The sequence below is a fragment of the Pongo pygmaeus genome, chromosome 10, assembly GCF_028885625.2.
Source record: "Pongo pygmaeus isolate AG05252 chromosome 10, NHGRI_mPonPyg2-v2.0_pri, whole genome shotgun sequence".
Taxonomy (NCBI): domain Eukaryota; kingdom Metazoa; phylum Chordata; class Mammalia; order Primates; family Hominidae; genus Pongo; species Pongo pygmaeus.
This window is the reverse complement of record NC_072383.2, coordinates 47,257,113-47,280,148: the sequence shown is the minus strand read 5'-3', so window position 1 is coordinate 47,280,148 and position 23,036 is coordinate 47,257,113. Positions and strand designations below refer to the sequence as shown.

At 51.2% G+C, this 23,036-nt stretch overlaps 1 protein-coding gene across 17 annotated transcripts; it reads right to left on the bottom strand.

Annotated features, from left to right (window-relative positions):
- Positions 1-178: 178 nt before the first annotated feature.
- PRPF40B (pre-mRNA processing factor 40 homolog B) lies at positions 179-22,043 on the bottom strand. Of its 17 annotated transcripts, none has more exons than XM_054445531.2 (27): positions 21,196-21,386; positions 16,611-16,694; positions 14,190-14,270; positions 13,273-13,416; positions 12,892-12,957; positions 12,196-12,223; positions 11,939-11,964; positions 11,692-11,802; positions 11,269-11,389; positions 11,155-11,179; positions 10,724-10,930; positions 10,361-10,484; positions 10,214-10,278; positions 9,562-9,726; positions 9,352-9,460; positions 8,832-8,982; positions 7,976-8,109; positions 7,249-7,363; positions 6,996-7,087; positions 2,802-2,918; positions 2,451-2,588; positions 2,148-2,243; positions 1,808-1,897; positions 1,433-1,607; positions 1,078-1,139; positions 826-969; positions 179-730 (listed from the first exon to the last, which is right to left on the bottom strand). In XM_054445531.2, the coding sequence occupies exons 1-27, from the start codon at positions 21,196-21,198 to the stop codon at positions 638-640; spliced, it is 2,766 nt and encodes a 921-aa protein (XP_054301506.1). In that variant the 5' UTR covers positions 21,199-21,386; the 3' UTR covers positions 179-637. The 17 variants fall into 17 exon arrangements, with proteins under 17 accessions (XP_054301506.1, XP_054301494.1, XP_054301495.1 ...); XM_054445519.2 differs by lacking the exon at positions 16,611-16,694 and adding an exon at positions 13,954-13,971; XM_054445520.2 differs by lacking the exon at positions 16,611-16,694 and adding an exon at positions 13,954-13,971 and having other exon boundaries at positions 1,808-1,894.
- Between the last annotated feature and the right edge of the window lie 993 nt (positions 22,044-23,036).

The following is a 23,036-nucleotide window of genomic DNA, read 5'->3' as shown; positions in this document are numbered from 1 at the left end:
CTTTGGGGCACTGCATCTATTTTGGAGGAGATGAGATCAGAACTCTGGGGAAAGGAGAACCGGCTGGGTGGGCTCTAGCCACACAAAGGGAAGCAGGCCTGCCATGAGACACTAGTGCCCTCTGCTGGGCATGTGTCCAGTCCCCAGCCTGTCCAGCACATGGAAAAGAGTCACTGGCCATGTTATAAATATTGTTATTTAAAAAACAAAAAACAAAACACACGTACATTAGGTCCTGGGTGGAGGAAGAAGTGGTGGAGCCTCAAGGCCAGGGCAGGCAGGAGCAGGCACTGATGCTAGAGGGTGATGACCCTGGCCCTCTGCCACCCAGGCTGTGTCCAACAGCCTGTGACTGTTCTCTCACACTTTTATCTATTGGCATCACCCACCCCACATGGCATTTACCACCCATCTCTGGTCTGGGGCTGAGGGCAAGGACTGCACTAGTCCAGGGAGTAGGGGACCCTTGAACACCAAGAGCAACCTTGAGAGGTGCCAACAATGGTGTTCTGGGGGTGGGGTTACTTTAGAAAAAGTGGACACAGACCAGACAAAGGAAGAAGTCTGAGGCAGATGGTGAGGGTGGCCCAGGAGCCATGGCCTCACACAGACCCGAGGCAGAGAACAGCTCATTGGGTCACTGGTGATCGTCCAGCTGCTGTAGGAGTGTCCGCCGCCGCCTCTCCAGCTCACCCTCACTCAGCTCACTTTCTGACGTGTCCCAGCCTGTCTGTTGGAGCAAAGGCACAGTTCACCCTTAGCCTGCACTGAGGGCCGTGGAGGCTTGACCAGCGTGCTGACTGACCTAGGGCCCCTGCCCCTCACCTTCTCCTTCTTGATTCCAAAGCCTGGGGAACGGTTAGGGAGCTCTGCCTGCTGGAGCTCCCTGTCCTTGTCCTGTTCTTGTTCTTTCTCATTGCTCTCCTTGCCAGCTTTCTCCTCAGGGTCTGTCTCACTCTCAGGACTATTCTGTAAGAGTCCAGAGCCCACCTTCTTAGTTCCTGTGGATAGCCTGGGAGGCAGGTAGAACAGAACTCACAAAATAGCAAGGGCTTAGGTAGAAGTTCCTTCACTCACCGACTTGTGTCTTCTCTTCTTAGTTTTCTTTTTTGGTTTCTTGGCTTTCCGAAGGCCATGATCTGGAGATAGAAAAATCCCTACTAAGTCCCAACAGGAGAAAGGCAGGCTCTTTTTCTTTGTTCTAGCCCCTCTGTTCATTCTTCACAGGCAGGAACCTCATGCTCTGAGGAAGTCTAAGTCCAGTTTTTCTTCTCCAGCTTCTTGCTTGGGCAGGTAGAGGAAGTTATTTCTACTTCCACAGGTGCAGCCCTCCCAATCCAGTCTACCCTCAAAGGAGCTAGGGCTTGTGGAGGGCATCCTCTCAGTCTGGGACAACAGTTCTCCAGCTTCTAGGCTCATAGCAACTGCTTACCTGCTCCAAGAAGATGGGAGGAAGGGGAGCCCCGTCCTCCAAGGGCAACACCCCCACTTTCAACTGAATCAAGTGAGGAAGAGGGCTCAGAGCCTGACTCTGAGGGGTTCCGCCTCCTCCGCTTGGGGGGCCGGAGAGATGGTGGGGGCAGCTCCTCTTCTTCTGACTCAGAGCCCTGGGCAGATCAGCAGATACATGTCAGTACAGAGGTTCTCTGCCCTCCAGAAGCCCTCGTCTGGGAATTCGAGAGAGGAGGACCCAGGGCCAAAGGAATCCTCAAACTTCCCTCCAAGGGAGATATTGTAAGGAGAAAACAAAGTGTTTATTTCCCCAAAACCCAGCTTCACCCCACGTCCCTTCTACCCGCTTACTCACTGAGGGTGAGTGGGAACGCTTGCGATGGTGCTTCTTGCCTTTCCTGCCATGCTTTCGGCCTTTGGTGTGGAGGTGCTGGCATTCAGTCTGCTAGAGGCAGAGGAAGAAGGGTGAGGACAGCACCAGAATTAGCCCCAGGAGGGATCCTACCTCCTAAAATCTGGCTTGCCTCCCTTTCTCAGGCTAGAGCCTTCTGCCTATCCCAGGGGTCCTCAGGCCTCCCCTTCCTTAGCTGGCCAGGAGTGCCCTAAGGGTAAGAGGGAGGCCACTGAGGTCTCTGTTGAACTGGTCTAATGAGTTCAAGGGCCTGAGGCAGATCCAGAGGACAAGCCTGCCTCACCTCCAGCACCTGTAGGAACTCCCGGAAGAGCCGGATCCGCTCCGACTCCAGGGTGATCTGCTCAAAGGCTGAGTCACACACAAAACGCTCACGGACCTTGAACGAGGAGAGCACTGCTGATCAGACTAGGCCCCGCTCAGCCTGGCCTGGACACCGCCATGAGCACAGGGCAGGGCTGGGGCAGAGAAAGGAAGGGAACTGGAGCTGGCCCAGGGCTGTGACGTGACTGGGGTGGGCCCTCAGTGGTGAAGCACCGCTGCCCTCAGGCTTGAGGGGTGCTTGGGGCCAGGCTACGCTCCTGACCTCTTCCCAGGCAGTGCCTAGCTCCAGAGCAGGCACAGCCTGCCTCAGCATGCTTCGAAAGGCAGCTTCCCTGCGCCGCATCCTGCGTGCCTCCTCCTTCTCCCGCTCCCTCTCCCGTGCCTCTGCTTTCTCCAGCAGCTGAGGAAAGAAGGGACACGCAACAGGGTCACCCAGGAGGGTGGATGCCAGGTCCCACTCAGGCATACCTTAGGAGATGGAAAGTTATGGTCTGGGCTTCTACCACCATCCCCTGAATTGGGAATATAGTCAGTGGGACAGTGAGTGAGAAGGAATGGAGCAAGACACGGATGAATTAGAGAACTGAGCCCCATGCCCTGCCCAACCCCTCACACTATTGAAGGTCAGCTTGATGTTGCCTGCATCCAGTGCGGCAGCCCTCTTGTCAAAGCTTATGACGTGGGCGAAGTCCTCAAAGGCCGTGTTCACCTCCACGCAGAAGCCCCGGTCCTGTGGGTACAGCAGTGCATGAAGCAGGGGCACCACGTGCCTGAGGCCAAAGCTGGCAGGCAGAGTGGTCACACTACAGATGGTCGAGAAGGCCCTTGCCTCCGAAGAGATCCACAGGACTGTGATATGCATTAGAAACCAAGTTATCCAAGTCCTCATCACTTGACAATTAAGCCCCCATGCCTACCCTTGGTTTGGATGTCACACAGAGCTGAAGGTGTTGGGAGATGTCTCCCAATGGCTGATTAATGCTGAGTTTCTCAAAATTAACTTTTGTTCCTTTGGCTTAAAGCTCTGGCCCCAGCTGGGCCCTCCTGCTGTTCAGCTGTGCTTCCATGCATTCTCAATCAACACTTGCTGGCCCCTATCCTTTGGCTCTATTTATTGAGTGCTTACTATGTACCAGGTACCACGAGTGTTTCACACATTATCTCATTTAATCCTCTTGGTTCTACATTTAAGAATAGGTCCTAGTATCCTAATTTTACACAGAAGGAGAAACCAAGGCTCAGAGAAACTAGAGCACTTGCCCAAGGTCTCACAGCTGATATATGGCTGGGCAAGAACCCTACCCTGGGGGGTCTCTCTATCCCCAAAGTCTGTGCTTTCAAGTACCACACCCACCCAGATGACTTAGTCCATGGGAGAAATGGAGGCCACCAGGTGTGCAGCTCCCCACCAATACTAAAAACATCTCCACGGGCCAGGCTCTATGCTTCTCATTTAGGCCTCACAACATTCCAGTGAAGCAGAGGCTTAGAAAAGTGATCTCAGTTGGCCCAAGATGACATGAGTGGTAAATGAAGCCACTGGAGTTCAAAGTCTAGCTCTCAATGTCAGTTAAGCACAGGCCAGATTCCCTTCCTCTCCCTCCACATAGCTCTCACCACCTCTGGCCTTTTTGCTGATGGCAGAGGTGTGCTCCTCTTGCTTCTTTCCAAGGGTACTTCCTCAACCCTGCTCCAGTCCTTATCAACACAGCATTCATTCTCAGGGAATTGAAAGCTCCAAGTCACCCTCGTTACTGGCTCCTTCCATCAAGCAGACACCTCACCTAACTTGGAACATCCTTTCCACCATGCTCTCCCCTTCATCAAGCTAACTACCTCTGCTCTTTTCCTTTGTTTCAAAACCTCTTGAAATGCAGCAGAAAGGAAAAGGAATAAACATTTATTGAGAACCTATTAGACACTTTACAAATGTTATTTAATTCTCGCAACCTTACCTATGAATTATCCCGGAGTTACAGGTGAGCAAACAGGCTCAGACATGGAACTTACGGAGGTCTCAGAGCCAATAAGCAACCAGGAGTTATCTGACTGTAAAACATGTGCTGCTCCCATACCACCTCCATGACTCTACTCTCCCAAAGGTTGCTTGTGTCTACTAGCCAAATCCAAGGCCACCTTCTTGGTCCTCACTCATCTGGTCCTCAGTGCCTCTACCATTTACTTCTTCAACACTCCCCTCTCCAGGTCGCCCCCTCTCTGACCTTTTATTACTTCTCTTCCATATGCATGTTCCTGAGAACAGCACTTAGTCCTCTTTCACTACCCAATCTGTACTCCCTAGCAATCTCATCCTTCATCTCTCCTGATTTTCAAACTCATCCTAGACTGGATATTTCAGACACTTAAAATTCAACAGATCTCAAGAGAATATATTTCTCATGAGCATTCTCCATGGATCTCCCTGACCTGGATCTGTCTGCCTGTTCTAAGTCTGGGGCTCTCTGCATTATCCTATGGGATGAGAGGCACCATCATGGTCTGCCTGGCTGTGGAAAGCAAGAGGGACTCCTGGGCTCATCTGCCCTCCATAGGCAGGAACCCAAATGGGGAAAGAGGAAGGGAACTGTCTAAAAAAGTTGCTTTATCAGGTTGTGTGGAGAGACAGGACTCAGTGAGGATAGGCCCCTACAGGCCTATCAACCAGCCACTCTGTGGCTAAAAGTTAATTGTCCAATAAAATTTAGCTATCCCAGGATAAGGCATTTCTACTTTATATGATTATTCTGTTTTAAAATATATTTGCTTTGAGAGTAATTCCCCAAATAGAATTCCTGTTTTCTACAGCCCTGCTCTTCTTGTTTTATCCTTATCAATAGTGCCATCATCCACTGCCCTGACACCTCTGATTCCTTCCTTTCCCTCCATTTCACAAAATCTGTCAATTCTACTTAGTGACTCTATCCCACTGGTGTTAAATTATCCTTTTTAAACAGCAGAAACAGTTTATTAAAATAGAAATCTTATGTAGAACCTCTATGCATAAAAAAGATTCAATCTGCTTCACTTGAAAACAGGAAGCAGCACCAAATCCCCCCACACTCAACTCCAACCCTTGCTTGTCTCAAGGCACCTACACAGACACCCAGAGTGTCTCAGAAGAACAGCTGGGGTGCTATAGCCTGCTCTCTTCTGCTGTCCCCACCGCCCCCAGCTAGGATCACCTCCTACCAAGATTCCTGCACAGCCTACTGACTTTTCTCCCTGCTCGCCCTCTTCCATCCCTCTAACCCAGCTCCTAGCATCTAGTGCTTCTTGGACTTTTGTACCAAGTAGCCCCAACGGTAGGAGAGAGGTCTGGGGATAAGTGAGAAGAATATGACTATTTGAATTACTCACCACTATCAGTTTTAGTATCTTGAGGCTTCAAGAACTGCTCTACCTAACACCACCACCTTCCTTAAGGACATAAGTATGTACTCTAGACTGAAAGGTTCTACTATACAGCATCTAATCTGATCATTCCCCGGTTCCTCATTACTTACGAGAGAAAAATCCAAATTTCTTATTTTAGCATTCAAGGCACTTTACATGCAGGGTTCTACTTCCAAGCTGGGGCATGTGGTTCCAGAGAAAGGATACCTCAGGACAGTATGATACATCTTACCTAATGGTAAGTAATTTAAAATATTAAATTTATATTAAATAGGTAATATGGTGTTAAAATGCAACACCTACGTGAATTTGTAAGGCAAAACAGTACTTCAAAGAAATATATGTGCAGTGAGACATTTCTAGCTTTATTTCCAGATCCCTTTCAACCCAGGTGCCATTTAGTCTCTGTAATTAGGTGTACTCTGGTGGAACACTCATCATTTTTTAGATGAGGAAACAGGGTCAGAAAGGTCAAGTGACCTGTCCAAGGTCACACAACTAGCAAGCAGTTAAGCTAGACTTTTACTGTAGGTAGTCTGCCTCCAGTCCTGCTCCTAACCACTGTACTGTATTATCTCCTCAAATGCATTAGAATCTTCACTTCCATAAAGAAATATGCTCTTTGTTTTTTTCTTTTGGAACACAAGGTTTAGTCCATCACTCACCCACTTTTCCACTTTTGATAAGATGTAAATATTGAGAACTATTTCTCTTCTCCAGTAGAAGAAGAGCAACAGGCCATGTGTGATGGTAAATGGCAGCTGACACTTGTGACAGTATCAAGAAGGCACTAAGGAATGGTGAGGATGACTTGCCCTTTCTAAAGTGGCATCTCAGCTTGAGTCTGCAGAATGCCTTGCAAATCCAGCTCAATGCTGCTAGATAATCCATATTGACAAGAGAAGCTAAAGATTCAGGTTTTCTGTGTGAAGTTTCCTGGTTTTAAAATGTTAGCAACGAATTCCAAATTTTTACAGAACACTGTATAGGCCAGAAAGAACAATCTGTGTGCTACCAGTTTACAATTAGCTATGCTTCTTCCTCCTCAGACCTGGCATGCCCTTTCCACCCCCTTGCCTTTGCTCTTAGTACCCTGTGTACACTCCAACCTCTTCCACCTACTCATTTCTAAATGCGCAGTTCAAATGTTAGTTCTTCAGATTCCTGTCTCTGTAATAACACTTGCCCCTTTGTATAACAGTTCTCATGTATATCTTCCTATTGGACCATGAGCTCCTGTGGGTAGAAACTGTGTATTCATTACTGTATCCCTAGTGTGCAGTAAAGGATCACAGTAGATATCTGCTGAACCAAGCTGTAATGCTTCTGCAAAACAGGACTTATCAGGGAGTCCTCTGCAGGGAGTGTGCCCTGCATCCACCCTGTATCCATCCATAACCCCAGCCTCCCTCACCTTAAGGATGTCCTTAATGATCTTCTTTTCATCATGGAATCGTGCCTTCAACTCCTCCACATAGAACTTGAACAAGTCCAGAGGGGTGGAGCCTGCAAGGAGGGAGGGAGGGGGGCCTGGCGGGCGGCAGCTTCCCAAGGCCTGGGGGCTGTGCCGAGGACAGGACCCGGGAGTAGGGGGTGCAGAGAGGCTGGCAGGGCGGGAAGCCAGGCCAGAGAAGGGGGAGCCTGGCTGCCCAGCCTGGCTGCCTTACCCGGCTGGCCCAGCATGTTGGCAAAGCGGACATCAGTGCTGACTGCTGGATATAGCTCCATCCAGGTGGACATAGAGTGCAGCTGCCCTGTCTCGTGCAGCTCGTCCAGAAAGGTCTGAGCAGGGAGAGGCCAGTTATAGGGAGAGTGAGACAAGGAGGGGGCAGAGCCACAGAATGAGGGGAAGAGAGGGAATGGCAGAGGAAGAGTCAGGGACAATCAAGATTGAGGAAATGCAGGCAAGAGAGGCAGAGATGAAGAGATGCAAGGCTGAGAACAATGCAAAAAGAATGTAAATACACAGAGAGGGACAGAACAAAAAAGTGAAAACAAGCCAGTTCCGGGAGGCAAAGAAACAGAAACCTGCCTGCAGTAACCCCTAGCACTACCACCACCACTGCCACCCCCAAGCTGAGGGAATAAACTCTGCATGTCGGGCGCCCCACTAAGAGAAATAAACGTGGCCTAGCTGCCAAGTCATGCCTGTAGGGTGCTCTCTGCTGGCAGTTTCTGGGTGGTGCATACATCTAGTCTCCCTAGAAGAGCACAGTCCAGAATTGAGGAGGTACAGCAGAAACAGACTGCAGGCAGAGAGAGGTCTCACGGAGCTTGGACAGGGCTAGGCACAGAAAGAACAGGCAGCCTATCCAGAAGGGGACAGGGAATGGGTGAAGAGGTTGTGCTCTAGGGCAGAGCCGAGCTCTGATCTAGAAAGGACAACAAAGATACCTGGAAGGCCTCCCGATTCTTGCGTTGTTGGCGTCGCTCCCGAAGCCGGGCCCGCTCCCGTTCCTCCTCCTCTTCCCTCTCCAAAGCTCGGATGTGCTCCTCAAAACAGATCAGTGCATCTTCCTTGTCCATGTCTAAAGAGAGGCAGGAGGTTCAGCGGGCATTGTCCCAGCAGGACACCCTCTCAGACCCCAGCACCCCTAATGTTTCAACGATGCTGTCCTACAGGTGCTAGGGATACCCAGGGTGGTGGGGGAAGGGCCTGGAGGGGGCTCTGTGGGAGCAGCCACTGGAATGGTAGTTCTTAAGAGGGGATCATTAATTGTACAAGAATAAATGAGCAAGTATTCAGCTCTTGTGAATTCAGTTATTAGAAGCCATAACATGAAACCAGTTGTCTTAGGATCTGAGGTTTCACATCTTAGGGAACTGGGAATCAATCAGGCTTTGATGCAATTTCAGAAAGTGAATTTGAGTATCATCAGTGATTACAGGCCAACAACAGTCTATTGTAATGTGACCAGTTAAGGCCTGTAGTGCTATGATGCTTTAAGACCATATTCACATGAGCTAAAATCATCATTGACATCTCTAGGACTTAAAATTCCTATCCCAGAGCTCCTCCTCCAAGGACACAAAATGTCTAGGCCAACAGTGGACCCCAGAGGGAGGGGTGTCCTGAAACATTCTGGTATCCCCGGAGTCCAGAGAGGTACAAGGACTGGGTGAGTGTTGAGTACTCCTAGGGTGTCCGGGAGGGCAGGAGGTACAGGGGAGTGGGGTGAGGCAGACTCTGGGGTCCCAGGTCCAGTAAAGAAAGGGAAAGGGATAGCTGGGATTGGAGGCCCAGGCTTACTCTGCAGCTGATGGTCCTGAGCAAAGCTGGGGTTATCCATGAGGTACTGCTGGGCCTGGGACCATGTGGTTTGGAAGTTGACACTACTCATCCCATCCAGGATGCTCTTTAGGGCCTGGATATTGCGGCGCCGGAGCTGCTTGGCCTGTTCCTAGGGAGCCACAGGATCAGGGTGAAGCAGGGCAGGCCAGAGCTACCCAAGTAGGCCTGGGCAGAGGAGGACCTGGGGAAAGGTAGCTAGGGAACCCTAGGAAGAAGGCCATACTCAAGACTTTCATGTCTCAGGGAAGGGGAGGGAGTACAGGTTACAGACCCATCTCTCAGAGACTCCTCCTCCCCGCTACACCCAGGACTATAGGCCCAGAGCAGAAATTAGATGTGCAAGTCCCATACCAGCTTCCAAGTCAGAAGCGGGGACACTGGGGAAGTAGAGAAGTAAATGGCTAGGGTCCATAACAAAGCAAAGACAAGGAAAGTCCAGGATGAGATGGGCTGAAGGATCCTGCCCAGGAACCATTACCTTCTCCTTCTTGGCCAGGAAGAAGAGGACATCATCATAAACCTCTTTTCGATCCCTCTCAGGGACCACAGCCCAGACCTCCAGCTCCCCAAAGGTCTGTTCTGCCCGCCTGTGGAGCATATAAGCTGTGAGTAGGTAGACAGAGAACAGAGACCCTGGACCTTTGTGTTCTCAGGGTTCCCAAGCCCCAGCCCAGCCTGGCCCCCTGACCGGTAGCGGGTGGTGGAGGTCATGCGTTCGTGCTGCTCCAGGAAATGCTGCAGGGTCTGCTTGGCCTCTTTGGCCCTTAGCCGGGCCTCCTCCTTCTCCTCCTTCTCCCGCTGCGCCTTGTAGGCATTGAATGCCTGCTTTTTCTCACTCAGTTTAGGCAAGGCACTGGGATAGAGGGTAGGAGTGGGGTGGTGATAGAGAAGTCACCCTGAACCACCCTGCACAGCCCACACTGGAGGGTCATGAGACACTGCAGGCTGCAGGGGCTCCAAGGGCACAGATGTCTGGGATCTGAACACCATTCATGGAGAAGTAGGGGTGACGGGAAGAGATGCAGCTCCAAGACACTGTAAATACTGGGCCCTTTTCCTTTGGGGTTCTCAAGTCACCCTATCCAGCACCCTCATTCCCCAATTGATTCAATTCAGTTTGATTCAATTCAGGAAGCATTTATTGAATGTGTTGTGTCAGATACCTTTCCTTTCCTTCTCCTGGAGGCCCTCCAGCTTTTCTTCCCCTTGCACCCCAACCCAATCTATCACTGTCCTGACTCTGGTTCCCTTAGGGCTGAGTGTTGAGCTGGGGTTTTTTAGGGAGTCCCTAGCATAGCTGCTCTCATGAACAGGGCCTGGCTCCCTCTGCCCAGGCCTACCTGTAACGGGGGTCGGTGACCACCATCTTCATGGCCTGTTCCCATGAGGCATTAGAGGGGACAGCCTGGAATGAAGCAGGTGGGAGTCATGGGGCCTGCCCCGCTCCAGCCCCCTCCAAACCTTCCCTGGGAGCCCCACTCCAGCACCTTGTCCCTCAGCAGTTCCTTGAATGCCTGCTTTGCCTTCTCCCGGTTGCTCCAACTGAGGCCAGACCTCTCTGGTTCTGGCTTTGATTCCTCCTCCTCCTGCTGTGGCTGATGCTGTCCAGAACTGGAGGGCACAGGGGACTCAGCCACAGGGTCCCCCAGCTCTCACAGCTTTCAGTGCCCTGAACTTTTGGCAACATATCACCCCCTCCTTGTTCCCCAGGGCAGCCTTTTTCTGCCCTTCAGAGTTCACACCCAGATCTTCAAACCCCTCCTGAGAGAGAGGCCCAGCAGAGGACAAGGGTTGAACCAGGCTGGGAGTCTGAGGCCAACATCGGGAATGCCATGGGGGGCAGCCCTCACCTGCTGGGGCCCTCCTCCAGCTGCTGCAGGAACCCCTGTTCCAGGGGCTGGGTGGCCTCCAACACATCACAGTCTTCACTCCCACCTGGCTCAGGTTCCAGGAGGCCTGTGGGCACTGGGGTGGGGCCAGGAGGTGCAGGTGGGGGGTCAGGCTGTGGCTGAGGCGGCTGTGGCTGAAGTGTCTGTGGCAGCTGCTGCTGCTGTTTCCTGCAGATGAGCCAGAAGGGCGGTGTCCAGGAGGAGAGCAAGAATGGAGGACTTCAGGGGCTGGCTGGTTTCTCTATCCTGGGAAGGACTGGGACCAGAGGGGATGACTCCACAAGGAGACAGAGCTGGCTCTTCCTCCCACAGTGTAGAGATCATGGCGACAGAGTCTACTCCCACACTCCAGGTGCCCCAACTATAAATGGATAGGTGGGCAAGTCACTCACCCTGCAGCCTCTTGTTTGACTAGAACTGCGATGGGAAAAGGTAACACAGTCAGTCACAGGGGCAATAGGGAACCCCCAGCACTCCTGACCCGGCCCACCCGTAGGACATCTCACCCTCTAGGTCATCCAGATCCTTGGGCCGGGTCCAGCGAGACTCTTTACTCTGGTTGTTATAGTAATAAGGTTTGCCTGTGTCCGACTTGTACTCTTTCCAGGGACACTGAGACAGGAGCAGCTGCAAGTGGATGGGATAGGAGCCATCAGTGGGATGAGCAAGCTCTCCAGCCAGTCAGGGGAGCTAAGGGGACCCAGTGAGTAGAGGACACAGGAACCTTTAGCTACCACCTGGCCTGGCTCAAACTGGGGAAGGTGGACTTCTTGAGATCCTACGGAGGTATTTCCAGGGAGGGTGGGGAGTGGTCAGGGACCTTGGGATCAGAGGAACCATCATGAATATGGTTAGAGACTAAGGGAAGGCCAAGGACTTGGAAGGGTCAGGGCAGCTGAAAGGAAGGGCCAGAAAGCCCAGCTCAGGACCTCTGCCTTGGACTTGAGCACGCTGGGCTTCTCCCACACGGACTGCTTGTCGTCAGCATTGTAGTAGTAGATGCGCCCATCTGGGGCCACATGCTCACTCCATAGGGCCCTCTGGGTGGGGGGGGGGGGGGCACAGAATGGTGGTCAAGGCCCCTTTTCCAAAGCCTCTCCTCACCCCAAAGATTTAACTATCAGTCCCCCACTCTCAGGCTTTCTACCCAGAGACCCCTGAGCTGGAAGAACTCACCGGAGGGCCTGTCCCAGCCACAGCAGCTAGAAAAAAGCCAAAGGATACATACTAAGTCCTTGCTCCAACCTCCATCTTATCCCCACCTATGCCTCCCGTATTCCAGCCCCAGTAAATAGTCCCCTGGTCCCATCAGTATCCCAGACTCCTTGGCATCCCAACAGGCATGATCCAGGGTGGGCTCCAGTCCATGGTCCCCTCTCCCCTATGCCCCCCAACCTCCGAGCCTGGGGGGAGCAGGCCCCCAGAAGACTCACAGCTGGCGGTGTCCGCACCCGGAGCCGTCTGCCGAAGAAAGAGGAGGGGGAAGGGTTGGGGCCAAGCCCAGTGGCCCCCAGGACCCAGGCCATGGGGGATGGAGAAGCAGGCCAGGCCAGAATCCATGTGTCCTGCTCCTAGAGATCTCTGCTCCCTAACAGGCTTCCCCCACCCTTCAGGGCCGTAGCTCTGGGATCCCAGGGGAGAATCGCATAGCAGCTCCATTCTTCGTTCTCCTCAAGTGAGAGTATTTGGTTGAGACAACTCCCGAGGCTCATTCCTTCACAGTGGATGCCAAATTCTATATCCTACCCAGACTCTGCTACACTGAGCAATAGCATAAGAAGGCACAGCAAGATCCCCAGGTGCTACTGACTCTTCTGGGGACAAAGAGGATGTGAAGAACTGTATTCATGTGTCCACAGTGTGTGGCTCTGTGAGGATAAGTGTGCTCCTTAAGGGAGCTGGACAAGGCATGTGAATAACGAGAATGTATATGACTTTGGGGATGAGTGGGAAACTAGAAGAGCTGAGTACATGGCTGGCAAGAAGGATTTGAGTGTGGGGAGTGCTGCCGGGGACCTGGGTGGATGCGATGAGAAGAGGGAAAGAATGGAGGTCATAGTCCTGCATTCCAAATCAGACTCACGGGACTGCAGGGCAGAGCCTGCTACCTGTTGGCCCCTAGTGCTTACCGCTGCGGTGACAGGCACCGCTGGCATCAGCATTCCTGGCATCATCGGAGGTACCATTCCTGGTATCTATGGATACAAAGAAGACAGAAACCAACCACCAAGGTAAGGGCTGGAACAGGAGGGACAGGGTACCTCAAAGGGTCCTGAGACATCTCACTGGAGCCATGACCTTCACTTGGGCACTTCCTCAGGCAGTCCCCAGATTCTGGCCTCTCAGCTTGCCTGAGAGTTGTCTCAGTCATTCAGCAGACAAATCCACATGGGTCTGGCCCAAAGCTCCCTTCCTTCCCCAGTTTCTGAGGCCTACATGCCCGCTCTTATCTCCACCCCCAGCTAAAGTGACAGGGTTTTCTGAGGCCCCAGGGGAGGAGAGACAATTACCTGTGTGAGTGGTGGTGGTGCCCCCATTGGTGGAAGCATTGGGGGCAGGATGCCAGGTGGCATGGGGGGTATAGCTGGTGGTCTCTGACTCATGGGGGGTAGCCCCATCGGAGGAAAGGGTGGGGGGATCCCTGGAGGGGGCATCTGGAAAGGAGGAAAGGAAGAGATACTGAGCAGGGAAGACATCGCCTTGTCAGAGGCAGAGAGGACCTGTCAGGAAATATCCACCACCTCCCTCCCTGACCCTCCACCCTGCTCTGAGGCAATTCCAAGGCTTTAGTTTGAGAAGCACAAGGCATGAAACTGCCTCCCTCCTCACCACTGAGAAAGACTGATAACTGGGGTCTAACAGGCAAGCACACAGCTTCTTAATTGTAACAGAAAAGGAAAGGAATAAGGGAAGTTTAACAGCACCAGAGTGAGACTGGAAGGCTCCACCTCTTCAGCAATTCTCCCCCAAAGAGGCCTCTCAGATGAAGGGGCAGAAGGCAGGTATCCAGGTACCCAAGTACCCCAGTCCCCTGCCTCCCATCCCTTTCTCTCCAACTCATGACCACCAATGCCATTCCAGCCCGAGTTCTGTGGCATATTTAAAGAGCATAGGTAAGGAGTAGTGAAAGAGATAGATAGTCCCACCCTGCCCTCACATTAATGGGGTCTTTTCCCTTCCATTTCTCCTACCTCCAGCCCCAGTGTGTCCTAAGGTCAAAAAGACAAGGGGAATTGTCAATGTTATGTACTGAGAGCTTCACAACAGCTCTCCCCAACCCAATGCCCAAGTAAAACCATCCCTCTTCTAAGGGCAGCAAGAGGGGCATTACAGGAAAACTGTGCTGGTGATGCAGCAGTGGCTAGGGGCTGGGGAGTTGGGGGTGCAGGCTGGAAAAGCCAAGCCCAGGGAAAGACATAAAACTTACGAAGGGTGGTGGCATCATGGGGGGCCCCGGTGGGAAGGGGGCAGGCGCTGCTGGGGGCCGGGGACCAGAATCGGGAACCGACTGTTGAGGGAGAGAAAAGTCATAGGACCCAGGATGGGCACAGAGATGGGCTTTTTGCAGAAGGGAGGCAGAAGTGGTGAGAATGAAAAAGGAGCACAAAGTTCAGGAGGGTCTTCAAGCCCGATTTCCTGTCCACCCCAAGCCCTTAGCCCTTGGTAGGTTTGCTCTCTCTTGTGCCAGCTCAGAGCCAGCTGGCTGAGCCCCTTGAATGTCATCTTTATTTTGAAAGTTTCCATTTTGTCAAAGCAACAGAAAAGATGAAGGAGGCTTCACTACAGGCACAGACTGGCTCTACCTAAGGCTTCTAATCCATTCTCCTGCCTGTGGGCAAGGCTGTGCCTCTCTAAAATAAGTTAGAGGTCTCTTTTATTCCCAAAGTATCTAGGGAGGGAGTCACCTCTTTTCTAGTTCCCCTACCTTAATTAGCCCAGTTACAGAGATTCAATCCAAAGCTCTCTCAACACATAGTCGCTAGTCCTTTAAAATGCTTGTCTCCCTAGTTCTCATCTCTTCATGACCAGCTTCCTCCCCTAACTGACCTCATCCTTAGCCACCTACTTTCTTTGACATCTTCGACTTCCAATAGCCAACTTCATCTCTTTGGCTTTACCTCCATCCCCTTTTTGGTGTCCCTCCCCTCCTCTACAAATCCTGAACTATCTCCCTGTGGATGTAGGCTTTGAACAGCTTAGGTTGCCCTGTCCTACCCCTAATGGCTGTCTGCATCCCATCCTTTAGTTCTCAGCTTCAGTATCACTTATTTTAAGATGACTTCCTGACAGTATTTAAAGTAGCTCCTTCCTATTTCTCTATCTGATCCCCTTTTTAGTTTCCTCATGTACATAATTTTGTAATTATTATGTTTGCCTGGATATGTTTTCCCCAACAAGAGTGTAATAACATTCCATGAAGACAGGGATCATATCTGACTTGTTGGAAGCTGTATTCCTGGTACCTACCAGCATCTGGCACATACTAGGTATTCAGCAAATATTGAACGAATGAAGAACAAATGGAACAAATCTCCATATAGAACCTTCTACTTCTAAAAATTCATTTTATAGGCATAGCCCTACATGGCCAAAATGCTGTATGTTTAAGGTTTTCATTTCAGTATTATTTGTAAAAATAGAAGATTGTAATCAGCCTAAATAGACACCAGTAAGAAGCTATGAAATTATACATACACATAAAATGCAATGCTATACAGTTATAAACAAGAATGAAGAAGCTTATTGTCTCGATATGATCTCTAAGATATATCAACAAGTGGGAAAAAAAAGCAATGTGCAGCAAACTTTTATCATTTGTATAAAAATCAGAGACAAAAGATGATACGCAAGAAATGGTAGAAAGGGACAGAGGTAAAGGGGAGACTTTTCCCTGTATGGCTTTTGTATCTTTTGAATAAGCAGCCATATGACTATATTGCCCATTCAAATACAAACAAACAAATTCACTGTAAGTGAACTGAGGCTTGGAGATGCAGCTAAAGGGCCCAGCCCTTCTGCCTCTTTGCTTGAAAGTTAGGGGGTGATAGGGAGGAATCCCGGGGAAAGGTGGTATCTGGCTGAAGAGAAGGTACCTCACTGCTGCCAATTTCCCCTATGCTGAGAATGCTCAGCATTTAAAAACGCCCTTCATGTCTGCCTTTAAAATATCTGCTCCTGGCCGGGGGCGGTGGCTCACACCTGTAATCCCAGCACTTTGGGAGGCAGAGGCGGGCAGGTCATGAGGTCAGGCGATCGAGGCCATCCTGACCAACACGGTGAAATCCTGTCTCTACTAAAAATACAAAAACGAAATTAGCCAGGCGTGGTGGCAGGCGCCTGTAGTCCCAGCTACTCAGGAGAGGTGGGAGAATGAGGTGAACCCAGGAGGCAGAGCTTGCAGTGAGCCAAGGCGCCACTGCACTCCAACTCCAGCCTGGGCGACAGAGCGAGATTTCGTCTCCAAAAAAAAATATCTGTTCCTGGCCTGGTGCGGTGGCTCATGCCTATAATCCCAGCACTTTGGGAGGCCAAGTGGGCAGATCACCTGAGGTCAGGAGTTCGAGACCAGCTTGGCCAACATGGTGAAACCTCTACTAAAAATATAAAAATTAGCCAGGTGTGGTGGCGCACGCCTGTAGTCTCAGCTACTGGGGAGGCTGAGGCACGAGAATTGCTTGAACCCGGGAGGCGGAGGTTGCACTGAGCTGAGACTGCACCACTGCACTCCAGCCTGGGTGACAGAGTGAGACACTCTGAAAAAGACAAAACAACAACAACAAAAAAAACCGTCCTTCATCTTGTCCTAAGAAGAAAAGGGTATGAGCTAAACTACTCCAATGTGACTCACCTTTTCTAAGCGTTCAACTGCTTTAGTTCTGTATTCAGACTTGCTCTTGCCCCTGACGCTTTCCTCAGCGTGGGAAGTCAGAAACTAATCAATAGTGGAGGAAATACAATTTTCTGTGTCACACTTTCCCATCTCAAGCTGCCTCAGGAGCCTCTCTAACATCTTTGGGTCCTACCAGGCTCCAGGGGAGCCCGTCTCAGAGACTGGCACCACACCATTCAATTGTCCAAATGGAAACCTATGAGTCACTCTCCACAACTCCCTCTTCCTTGCCAATAAATCACCAAGTCTTGTTAACTTTACCTCCTCAAGATTTCTTGAATCTATCCATTTCTCTCCATTTCCTTTTCCACCACCCATCTTGCCCAAGCCACCATCTTTTTTCATCTAATTGCAGTGGCCTCCCAACTGTTTTCCCCGCATCCACTCCAATCGGCAGCTATAACAAGCTCTTCAAAGTGCACCTCAGACTGTTAGCCCCCTGCTTAAAACTCTTCAATGGCTTCCCACTGCTCTTAGGGTAAATAGTAAACCCCCTGCCCAGTAAGGCTGTGAGGGGGTCTGCTACCCAGCTACCTTGCCAACCTCCCCCATGCTGAGCTCCTGGGTCTCAGCTCCAGCCCTACTCACCTTCTCTCAGCTCTCCCACCTCAGGCATCCACCTTTGCCTGAGAAAACTGGGTTGGCCCTGCCAACCCCACACACCTTGCCTACATACACTTCACATCTACCAATCATTTCTTCACGAAAGCTTTTCCCAACTTCCTGAACTAGTCAGAGCCCCCTTTTATATACTTGTACAACACCATGTACCTTCTCCTTCAGCAATTATCCATTAGAATTTTATAGTTAGTTGTATAATCCTGATTATATTATTTTTCTATTTGGCATGAATAAAAAAATGCTGCCAATTAAATTATAATATCCTGTCAATTTGAAGATGCATCCTGACTTGACAAATGTTCAAATATGAGTCTCAGAATTAATGAAATATAATATCCGTGGCCCCTACTAGACTGAAAATACTGAAGGGCAGGGACTTCATCTGTTTTTGCTCACCTCATATCCAGTTCCCACTGTGTTTCCTTACCACTATCTATGGGTACAAAGTAGGTGCTAATAAATATGTGTTAATTTAATGACTAAATGGTCTTGGCAAGTCCTATAAAACAGTAGGGGGCCACTGGTAAATTAGGTATAGTAGTTATTCAGGGAACATAGAATGTCAGAACTGGAGGAGACCCTGGTAGTCACCCAAGGTATCCCCCTTTTTCAGGGAATAATCTGTCCAAGGAGCCACCGCTGGTTAGGGACAGAACCGGGACTGGATCCAATCTGCCCTCTGGCCCTCCTCCCTTAAAAGCAAAGCTCCTACCGCATGAAGCAGGTCTGTTTGCAATCTAGTATATCCCCCTGCAACCTAAGTGGTTAAATCACCAACGATTCAACATTTTATTGAGAACTTACCAGTTCCCGATTGCCTACCCTACAAAATCTTTCATCTAACAGTCAAAGCCTTGCAACGAAGGCCACCCCACACTCTTCTTTGCTCATCCTGACTCAATGGCTTCCCTCCTCCTCTCTTTGCACAGAATTGTTAGATTACCCTCAAGTGAAACACATTTCTTTTATTCTACAGTCTCATGCTTTGTTCAAGATGATCCAATAGTCACCTCTTTCAGGTCACCCTTATGACTATCCCACACACATACACACACTCCTACCTGTGTCCCTTCACGATAAATGATGCACTACTTTGCAGAGTGACATGCTACTCTGTGAATGTTTGCTGGGTGTTTCATGTGGGACTGCTTGTCTCCCACTCATATGGGGATTTCCCTACATTCAGGGATTGAGTTTTCTCCTTTTATACCTCCCCCAAGTGTTTAGTCAGGGCCCTGCACACAAAGTGCTGTGATAAAATGCAGTCTCATCTCTAACCTTATTAGATTTTCGCATACTGGAATATCCTAAAATGCACTTTGAAAACAGTGTGTACACGTGTGCATATGTACATCTGTATAAATTCTCTGACATACAGGCTGTGACAGAGAGAGGTAGCTTGGAAGAGGTCTTTGTGGCTTGGAAAAAGGAAATTGGAATGAAATGTTGGCATGAGAAAACCTAATAAAGCTAACTGTATACAGTCATCTTCAACCTGGGATGAAGACCTCTGGCCAGGATTCAGACACTGGCCTATTCTGGACAGTTCCCCACAGAAGACAGAACAATGGAATAAACATAAACTACTACGGAACTTCCAAAGCCCTTCCTTCCCCGAGCTTCCCGTGTTGTGTCCCTGCTTTCCTGAAACACCCCGTCCCTCTCCTACCTGCTGCAGTGCCATAAAACTTTGGGTCTTATTTTATTTCTGGGTGAGAATATGAAGACATAACTAGTGACAGGGAAGGACATAGAAATGGTTGCTGAAAGAGAAGCAGATCCTGTGTCTTCCCTGAAACAAAAACACATTTGTGGGCTGAGAGATGATGAAGAGACACTTGATAATCTGATCATCATATGTTCACCTGGGCCAGTGAGGGGCCACCCCTTTCCCACCACCAAAGATGCAGTCAATACTTCCGGGACTTCACATCTAAGGGGCATCTCAGAACTTAGCACTCAAAAGAATAAAAGGAGAAAAGGACAAGAATGGAGAGGCAGAAGGAAAAGAACAGAAAGAGGGAATGATAACAGCTAATAGCTAATATTTACTGAGCACCTATTATGAGCCAGATACTGTGTCACACACTCATTTAATCCTGGCAACCATCTCGAGGTTATTATTCCCATTTTACAGATAAAGAAACTGAGGTTCAGAGATTAAGTAACCTGACCAAGGTTCCAAGTCATTAAATGGGAGAGGCAGGTTTGGAACCCAAGCAGTCTGACCCCAAAGCCTGTGCTTTCAACCAGTTCACAAAGCTGCCTCCCAGCAAGGATGATGGCGCCACAGATGATACTTCTTACATTCAGATACATTTCCTTTTTTCGTTTTTAACCCCAATCCTTACACAATCCAGAAATCCTCAGCGAGCCAGGTGTTCCCAAGGTCTGCTTGGTCTGACTCACTCCCACTCCCTGAAGATGAAGGCTGGGAGGCACATCTCTCAGAAAGTGGTAGCCATCATCAAAATAAGGCTGAGAGACCAGCTGGTTACCCTGTTATCTACCTGCGGCCCTTCTTCAGCTGCCCCAAACAGCACCTGCCCTTCCGTTTCAAAGACCATCCTAGTTTGCAACTTTCCTGAACCAGCCCTACTCTTCCTCTTGCTCCCCAAAGATCTGCCTTACTAGAAAGTATCTTCCTGCTTTTTTTTTTTTTATGGAGACAGAGCTTCGCTCTTGTTGCCCAGACTGGAGTGCAATGGTGCGATCTCAGCTCACCATAACCTCTGCCTCCCGGGTTCAAGCGATTCTTCCGCCTCAGCCTCCAGAGTAGCTGGGATTACAGGCATGCGCCACCACGCCTGACTAATTTTGTATTTTAAGTAAAGACGGGGTTTCTCCATGTTGGTCAGGCTGGTCTCCAACTCCTGACCTCAGGTGATTCACCCGCCTCGGCCTCCCAAAGTGCTGGGATTACAGGCATGAGCCACCGCGCCCGGCCCCTGTTGCTTCTTTCTGATCCTGCCATCTTATCACTCTCCCTCTGAAGAAGCGAATGTTACTTTTGGTCTCCATCATTGTGGAGTTAGGTTTCAACCTCCTCCTCTCCTTAGAGTTCTTCCATCCCTCCAACAGGATACGGCTAGCCGGCCCCAACCCGGCAGGCTTTCTGTCTACCATCCCCCCCGCACCCGTGGGGATTTCTCCAGCCCCAGCCCAAGGCCTCGCCTCCATCTTCATCCTTTCCTTTGCTTCCCTACCAAACCCATTCTCCTAAACTTCCTCCTCAAAAACCTATTCATTTAGACCATGGAAGAGCTCTGGGATTTAATTTTCATGCATTTCCTTTTTAAAAAAATTGATGGGAAATCTGAGGCCCAAAGAAAGGTAGTGACTTGCCCAAGGTCACACAGAGTCGTTAGTTTGTTGATGGCCTGGGCTGGGAGCCCCTTTCCTCAGAGGCCCCCTCTTCGCCTCAGGAGACAAGCTCTTGCAAATGCAGGAAGGTGAAGCAGGGAGTCCCCAAGTGGTCTGAGGAGCACCCAGGCTTCCAAAGGGAACGGGCGCTGGGGCTGGGGGAGGGGCATGTCGCACACCAAATATCCCAGGAGGGGAAACTGGTCCCCACCTGTCCCCTGGTCCCCTCAGTCCCCTCATCTCCGTCCTCTCTCTTCTTTCTCGATCTTTCCCCGCGAACCCACCCCCACCTCTCCCAATCCCACTCCTCACCCCGTCCCGCCACTCTCGCCCCTTTCGCCCCCGGTCAGGCTCCATCATGGCCTCCCCCGCCCCTTCGCCCCCAGTCCCCGCCCCCATCCCCCCTCCCGGGCTCTCTTCCCTCACCTCTGGCCTCCCTCGCCCTCCCCGGGGTCCCAGCTATCCCCAGCGGCCTCCCCGCCCCCTCGGCCACGGCCCGGGCCGCAGGGGGCGCTGTGGGACCGCCCCGAGCCCCTCCACCCCCGCGCGGGGATGTTACCATGCCAGAGCCTCCGAGCAGCTGGGCCGGCTCAGCCCACCCGCCAGTAAGAGCCGCTCTGATTGGCCAGGCCGCAACCGGGAGGGCGGGGCCGGCGGGGGGTCGCACCCCTTCGTGGCCGGGGCTCCGGTGGCTCCCGCCGGCGAGCGGGGCCCCAACCGGCCCGGTGTGTTCGGTCCCGGCCCCGCCCCCCCGGCGCGAAGAACCAGGCCCCGCCCCCGCGCCGCCGAATCCCGGGTCCGCCCCCCGGGGGGCGGGGCACGCCTGCTCCCGCCTCTGACTGACGGTCGGGAGCTGGCGCCTCTGCCTCTCCCCGCTGCCTGCGTCCTGGCTTCGTCGTCGCCGGCGCTCCAGGAGCCGAAGCGTTCACGCCGTGTGTAGGGTGCCTTTGCGCTGCACAGCGAATTTAATTTGCTGTGTAGTTCTTTTACAGTACTTTTAAGTTAATTAACTCCAGAACTATTTGTTGAGCACCTGTGAGGTGGCAGGGTCTTTCTCAGGGACTGAGCACACAGCAGCTTGAAAAAAAAAACAAAACAGACAAATCCCCGAAATCACGCCCTTGTGGGGCGTACACGTGCTTCTCGCGTGACCCTGAAGTTCACTTTTGGGACCTGGCTCCCACTGAGTGCTGAACTCATGAGAGCAGGGGCCCACTCTTTGACAGAAGTTAAAAATGTGAGGTACATGCTTGCTGTGCGGCTGAGGAAACTGTAACCTGGAGCTCTGCGGGGAATGCGCTGAAGGCACACGGGTGCAGAAAGGCGCTCACCGCCAGCCTGCAAAGCCCCCCAAAAGGTGCTTCCTGTTCCCTTTATTCCCGCCCTCACCTGAGCCGGGACTCGCGTGATGCCGTGCTAGGTTCCTGAGATCCAAAGAACTCCGGAGAGCTAGAAAAACTCCCGACACGAAGAAGTCCTGAGTTAGAGGTAACACCTGGGAGGAAAAGGAAGTGGGATTCACCCTTGTGGGCTGCTGTAGAGAGAAAATGCTTTGTGGTTTAATCAAAATGATACCCACATGGTCTCAAATGAAGGCCCAGCTCTGCGGTTTTCTTATTTGAGGCAGCGTATTGATCTGTCACCCAGGCTGGAGTGCAGTGGCACAATCAGGGTTCACTGCAGCCTCAGCCTCCTGGTCTCAACTGGTCCTTCTCCCTCAGCCTCCGAGTAGCTGGGACTACAAGCGTGTGTCACTACGCCCGGCTAATTTTGTAACTTTTTGGAGACGACGTCTCCCTGTACTGCCCACGCTGGGGCCTGTGGTTTTCAAACTTTTTTTGGGGGGGGTGAGGGGACTGGCGCGCGGCCCGCAGCCGCCGCCGCAGCGAGTGAGGGGAACAGAGGAGGCGGGCGGGGGAGAGGGGGACGGACCACCCGCGGCCTCTCGACCGGTCCCACCTTCCCCCGGGGGCTGCCGCGATACCCGCGCAGCTGAGGCGATTTTCAAACTATTATTGAGATCTCTAAGTACAGCAGAAGTGTTCCAGAGGTTCCGTGAACTTTTATGAATTGCATTATTATTTTTTAAATGTTTTTCTTTAATGAAATATTTCTTAGAACATGTACACACATATAGAATCAAATAATTGTACCAGATTTGTTAAGACAAACGGCAGAGCCCTGCCCCCATCGTCTTCCCCTCTCGGGAGGCAACGTTTTCACTTCTTTTAGCTGTTTCTTCTGGCATTTACCTTCACATCTCCGGCCTTCCTCCAGCTGCAGCCCTCCCCACAGGGAAAGGGGTCCAAGGGGATTTGCCCATGCAAAGCACACTTGCCCAGGAATAGACCATATTCTGAATACCTGGGACCCTGGAATTCCCTGCCCAGCTTCCTTCTT